Consider the following 6,950-nt stretch of genomic DNA (forward strand, 5'->3'; position numbering starts at 1 on the left):
TTTTTGGCAGAACTGGGGATTGAACTCAGGCCCTTGCGCTTGCCAGGGAAGCACTTATTCTACTAAGCCAACTCCTCAGCCCCCTAAAAGCACTACTGAAATTATTCAAGTATAAGCTCAACAGATCTTGAAGCAATGGTACTTTAATATTTGTTACAAGACTTTTCTGGGCTGAGGACAGTTGTTATTTCTTTTGCAAACTTCATGGTAAGTTAGTGGTTTGAATTTTCCAGCCACTCTGCCTGAGACTGGGAAAAAAATAATACTTACCTCATTAGTCTTCTTTATTTTTGTGTCAAGGTCTAAATAATGGTTACAAAGATTATGTTCAAAAAATATGTTTGGGCTGGGGATATAGCTCAGCAGCACAGGCACCCACATGGTAAGAGCAGGGTCCTGAGTTCAATTCCTGGTACAAATAAACAAATAAATAATTTTAGAAGAGAGTACAGTACTCTGTCACATTAGATCACCACAAGGAATTTTGAAACAAAATTTACTTCTGTTATGAAATCTACTCTTCTTGATTGTGAGATACTTCTCTGGGATCCCCTCCATTACAAAGGACTAAAAGGAGTATGATTCCTGAATTATCTTCCATCAACCCAGGTTATACACTGGTTAGCAATTATTTTAAAATTGCGCAACTAGATAACTGCTCCAGAATCTTACTTATTTACTTTAAAAATTTTTTTGAAATACACAAAGCATTTATAAATAGTTTAAAGAATAATTACAAAGGACATACCCATGCTACGGTCCCCTAAGTCAAGCAGAGAGATATGGACAAAACATCCCATGAGTGTCTTCCCACTCACAACCCCACCTACCCATAGAGGCAGCTATCATTAGCTCACCAGTTGTGACATTGTCTTAAACCTTATGGGTGTATAATGACAATAATACACATAATAATAATACCGACTACTTTCACTCTTTCAATTTTAAAAACGAGAGTCATTCTTGAACTGTTTTTCATAACTTTCTTCTTTTGTTTAATACTATGTTTTTGTTGTTTGTAGTACTCTATTGTAGCTTGGTCTGATTTATTCATTCTGTTTTATACTGTGGCCTTATGTAATAAATATAGTAGGATGCAATTCTCTATTCTATAGTTCAACTGTTTGGTGGTGTTCTTAGTTGGGGTTATTATGAACACACTGCCATGGATATTTGATGAAAACCTGCCTTGACATTGCTGGGCTGTAGGCTCTTCTACTAGAAAAATATCTGTTTTTTAAAGTGTTCATACCAATTTACACTTCTGGTAATACTGAGGTTGTTGAGTACATTTACTATTATATGTAGTGAGGTTTTAATTTTTGCCAAACTGGTAGGCGTGTTGTATCACACTGTGATTTTTAAATTTGCCTTTCCCTAATTATAAAGTTGAACATGTCTTCATGTATTTATTTAAAATTCTAGGCAAATTATATGAGCATCTTCACAAAACTTTGATTTTTATTTTTGTGGTGCTAGGGATGCTAAATCCAGGGCCTTGTGCAGGCAGGTGTTCGACAGCTGAGCACTAGCCTCAGCCCATCTTTTCAGAATTTTTAAAACACATGGCTAAATTGGTCTCCAAAATGTTACATCAAATTCCTTTATTATCAATATTTCATATTGAGTATTAAGATAGTAAGTACTTTTGATGGTTAGAGAGGTAAAAATGACCTTGCTCTGCTTTTATTTCAAATTTCTCTGGTTACTGGTACATTTCAATGTTTGAAGTTATTTTTCTGAGCATTTGACTGGGATTTTTGTTTCTTTTTTATTGTCCTATTGCAGATGGTTTATTGGATAATATTCTAGGGTCTAATCTTAAGTTTCTCAGATAGAATTTCATTAATATTAGTAAGATAAAGACAACTGACTTGACATCAAGTGGGGTTTTAAAAGGCATGAACTTCTAAATTATAATTTCAGGTGAATTCAAGGGTATTCGTATTTGTAAAACTGCTAGGCATGCTCAGAAAGAATAAAACGAAGGAGAATGACTTCTGCTTCTAGAAAGATGGAGTCTATGTGCTTTCCCTGTTCTTCTTGTTAGCTCCAACTAAGCACCCTGGACATAGTATAGAACATAAATCTAACAAGACTTGTATAGGTGAGAAAAGAGGGCAGACAAGGTAGGAGCTTTGGAATCTGAACAATGGCACACAGGTGCCATCTCTGGACTTTCACTTCCTGCATCCTGGATTGGCAGCTAGGGAAGCTGGCAACCCAGAGGTGCTCTAGTAGTTATTTTTTTCTCCTTGCTGGGACAAGATACCCAATACCCAAAGTTAAGGAAGGAAAGGTTTAATTAGCTCATCGTTAGTGGAGGTTTCAGTCCATACTCAGCTGGCTCCAAGGCAGAGTGGCACGTGCAGAGAACTGCAGTTCATGGCAGCTGAAAACAGCGAAACAGCAAGAGCAAAAAGGGAAGAGCAGCGGCAGCTGCGCCGAGGCAGAGCCGGGCCTCTCTTCCTTGTGTTGCTTTCAGTCTATCTGCTTCAGGGCAGGTGTAGCACTCACACCCATAATCCCAGCATTGGATCATGAATTAATCAAAAACTCTAGAAGCAACCCCAGTGACTACACGAGGCTTTGTGGGGACACCTGGATAGAAACTGTAACAGGTGCCAATGAACACAGACAAAAAGAAGAAAAAACCTTGATCTTCCTAGGCAAAGAACCAAGCAAAGAGAAAATGATAAGTGTAGAAAACACCCTCTCTACTGCATCAGAAATCAAAAGAAAAACTAACAAAAGCTCTATGGGAAACCAGGAACCTACTATCTCCTGATGCCTCAATACACCCGCCAGGGTGGTATCTAAGAAGGCTGAGGAAGGAGGCAGAGCCTTCTCTGGTGTGGGCAACAATGAGGCCCGTCTTTTCTATGTGGTTAGTGGGGTCACCTCCTACACGTCCAGCCCTGAAGAGCTCGTCACTTCCCTTGCCTCCACCCACAATGTGGGGCCAGGGGAAGCCACAAGGCACTGCCACACCACCCACTGAGGTAAGGTACAGGGCAGGACTAATGGGAAGCTGGGATAAAGAGCCATCCCTCGGAGCTCAGGTGAGGCTCCACGCTGGCTATAGACGCAAAGAAGAGAGGAGTCTTTCTCTGGAGGATGAGAGACCACATAAATGAACCTGTTTCCATTTTGTTTGGCTTTCAAGGCTCCCAGAACCAATGTGGGATATCAGAGGATCTCAGGGCTATGTGCAGGTTCAACACTTTCAGCAAAATTTCTAAAATCTGTACGTAGTGCTCCAAAATCCATGACTTTTGGAGTGCTGACATGATACTAGAGCAGGCTGACACGATTTTTAGAGCATTTTAGATTTCAGATTTTTATATTTGACATTCTCAGCTAGCAAAGTCTGAACGAATATTCCCAAATACAGAAAGCTTTGAAATTGGAAACACTTCTGGTTCCAAGCAGTTTGGATGAAGGATTACTTTCCCTCAACCTGATGTACCATTCCTAATTTACATGTTCTTTCTTTTGTGATGGTTTTCAGCTATTACAACTGGCTTAGCTACATTCCTTAACTTTTCAATTATATTAATCTTGGTGTTGCTGTGCGGTCATGTTTTAGACACAATTAAAGCTCATCATCTGTTCTGGTTCGAACCAGAACATTGCTATAGGTAATGTGAATTCCTTGATTCAATCAGTGGAAAAGTCTTAAGAAGAAGCAACTCCAGCCTCCCTTTCCTCATGGCCTGTCCTCTGCATTCCAAACAGGCTCAGTCACCCCATGACTACATGAGACAACTCTGGGCATCAGATCTTATAATACACTGCATAGATTTCCTATTAGTTCTGTCTCTTTGTTGAATCCTACGTGAGTACATATGTTCATACTTCATAGCTTGCACTACAGTAAGTATCTCTATATCACTGTAGAATGAAGAAAAGCATAAACAATAAATATTTATCCTCTATCTTTTTGGTTGGCCTTTCGATAAAGTCCAACCATCATATTACCTAAAGTTTTCTCTGTATATACCTCTAATATTTCTTACCGTCATAGTAAAGTAGTGAATCATTATATATAAGCAATTTCTATGGATGTTTTTACTGAAATACATATTGACTACATATTTAAGATTTGCTTTGTAAAATACTGGAACCATACTAGCCTTCCTTTTAACGCCGTGGCTCTTTTGTGCAGTTCCACCCCACACCACAGGCGGCGGCAGCAGCCCTTTCTAGCTCTCAGTTTTCAAGGCAGCGCTTATCTATGTTAGAATCGACCAAGTTATTGTCAAAGAGGGGGCAATCACCATAGAGTCCGTGGACCTATGCCCACGATGACTTTGTTAAGGAATCCTCCTCCAATGACTGTTCAGGTGACAGATCATGATGAGCATGAAAACACCGCCCGCGGTGGCGACAGTAGCACGGCAGGGCCGACCCTCGAGTGCGCGGCGAGCTCGCACCCCCGCGCGGGCGCCGAATGGTACGGCCCACCTGCCCGGCTCCACCCGGAAGTAGCCGCGGCGGCGGGGTGCGGGCGGTGCTGGCCTCTCCGCCGGATGGTTGGCTACGCGCTGAGTCCTCCGCCCGTCGTCCCTCCCGAGTCGGCCGGGTCCATGGGTCCTCCCGGCGACCGCGGGAGCCGCGCTCGGGGGCGCTCCGGGGGCCTCCGCGGCGGCGTCGCCGTGTTCGCCGCCGTGGCCGCGGTGTTCACCATCACGCTGCCCCCGTCAGTGCCGGGGGGAGACTCGGGTAAGCCGCGCCGGGCCGGGCCGGGCCGGGCGGCCCCAGGGTCTGTGGCTCGCGCCTCTCCTCTTCCCGGGCCGTCTTCCCGGGCCTGGGTGTTTGTCCGCCGCTCCCCCGCAGTTCGCGCCCGTCTCCGCGCCCTCAGTGGGTCTCAGAGCGGCGGAGTCGCGGACGTCCCGGAGAGCAGGTGATGTGCGGAGAGGACGCGCCGGCGCGGAGACGGAGGAGCGGCCGCGTCTTCCGGGGGCTGGGCGAGGTCGGGGCGGCCGGGGCCGGAGGGCCGCAAAGGCTTCCCGGAGGTGGTGCTTTTAGGTGAATATTGAGGAGCCGGCCGGGCAGACTTTGGAGGAGAACCTTAAAAAAATGCAAAAAGAAAAAAAGATGCATCTTAAAGCTTGCTGCTTCTGCAGCAGCAAAAGCCTGGGGCCGTGGAAGTGACCCGCACACTTGTGTGTTTGAGACTGGGAGATCGTCCGGGTTGTGATTAGGGTTCCGCTTTACAGCCAGTGAAGTGGCCATCCGGAGATGCCCAGTGGCCATTAGTTTTGTCAGAGAGGTGCTGTACCTTCAAGTAGTGGATCTGCGCCCCAAACAAGCGCTGTGCTCCGTCCACCTCCCAGCCTCTGTTAGAAGCCCAGGCCGCTCTCCTTCTGGGCTGCGTTTGGGGGTGTCTGCTTCGGGACTCAGCCAGTTCTTTGCTGTGCTGGTCTCCTAAGGTAGTGGACTTGGGTCAAGAGAAAGAGATAGGCTTTTTCCTGACTCCTCTGTCATTTTGTGCCCTAATCCTGGAAGCGATATGCCTCGGCCCTGTTTTATTCCTGGAAGTCAGTAAATCCAGCCCAGTTCAAGGGGGAGAGGATTACAACAGGAGCAGGGGATTATTGGGGGCCGTCTTCAGAGCCGTCCACCACGTTGAGCATCCTGGTTGTATTTTCCAGCTCATTAACTTCGCTTTTCCTTGTCCTGTTGAACAAATAGGAATGCGGTTACTTTAGTGTAGAAGGGACCACGTTTCCAGGATTCATTTTATAACGGAAATAGCTTCGTGTTTGTTTTAACATTGGGAAGCATTCAGAGGTTAGTTTTGTTTCTTGGGGGTTTTGTTTTGTTTTTTTAAAGATGCTTAGAATTACTTAGGCCATCAGCTTGGGGCAGGATAAGGGTGATCACCGCGATTTACCGAGCACTTAAGTGGGTGCAGGTCCTGGCCCACGTGCTTGATGTGGGTCACTCTCAGCTGCGCTCCCGGGGAGGGAGGCCTTGTTACCTTCCAGTTGTAGGCAACACTAACGTTGTGCCCGAGTCGCAGCAAGGAGGGGGTGGCAGGGAAAGAACCCAAGTTGGTTAAGTTTAGAACGTGGTCTTGTAACCTCCTCTCTTCCATTCTTTGTTAAATCCACCAGCACATATATATTTAAAGTCTATGGTTGTTCCCATGTTTTCGTAAATACTGCCTCCTTCACCCCCCAAAAAAACAAAGTTAATGTTCTTTACCTTGAGTTACCAAACTTTTCAGGTATTCTCTTCTATTTGTTTAGGTTGATCAAAATAGTGCTTGCTTCTAATTTTTTGATGTTTGTTTTTGAGAATGATAAATAAACTTTTCCAACTACACAGCAATACATATGGAAATTTGTTTATAGCTGTGATAATTTTATGTGTTGAATGTACTGTTCTCCTTGATGTTTATGAAATATATTTTCTATCAATAAACAGAACCCATCTCCAAACCAAAATAAAGCATTTCTTCTTCTTCCTGTTAAGTCTTAATTTATGCTCCATAAGTCCATCACATCGTGTGGCTTGCCAAAAGTATTTTTTGTTCTACTTGACAAGTATAGTTCATTTAGGAACAAGAGTGGGACTCTAATCTTCAGTAAGTTAACATATATGACCGTGTACCTTGCGTTGAATCTCACAGCCTATTTGCTGGCACAATCGTCGTATAATTAACATTAAAAAGGAAATGTTAAAATCTCTTGCTGCCCCTCACTGAGTCTTAAATCTGAGCAAGCTTCAGCATTCCTCAGAAAACTTGGGCCACAGTGCCAAAGGGTCCTATTAGCCCCGGGGAGTTTTGGAGTGTGCTGGGGACTCTTCATTAAAACAAAGCAACATGATGACCACTAGGTAGATACGATGCAGGACCTGAAACTCCAGTACAAAGAGTTGGGTGAAAACAAGAACCCTAGAGGCTGACTTTGGTGCCTTTTTTTTTTTTTTTTTTTTTT

General features: G+C 44.3%; 1 protein-coding gene across 1 annotated transcript in view; it reads left to right on the forward strand.

Moving 5' to 3' along the window:
• Positions 1–4,453: 4,453 nt before the first annotated feature.
• The window catches only part of Tmem260 (transmembrane protein 260), a 60,286-nt gene continuing 57,789 nt past the window's right edge, over positions 4,454–6,950 (forward strand). The window contains exon 1 of the mRNA XM_023701653.1: positions 4,454–4,725. Within this exon, the coding sequence (XP_023557421.1) occupies positions 4,533–4,725 (193 nt within the window). The 5' untranslated portion in view covers positions 4,454–4,532. The remainder of the gene's footprint in view (positions 4,726–6,950) is intronic.

This window comes from Octodon degus, unplaced genomic scaffold, assembly GCF_000260255.1.
Source record: "Octodon degus isolate 3935 unplaced genomic scaffold, OctDeg1.0 scaffold00007, whole genome shotgun sequence".
In the NCBI taxonomy this organism is placed as follows: Eukaryota; Metazoa; Chordata; class Mammalia; order Rodentia; family Octodontidae; genus Octodon; species Octodon degus.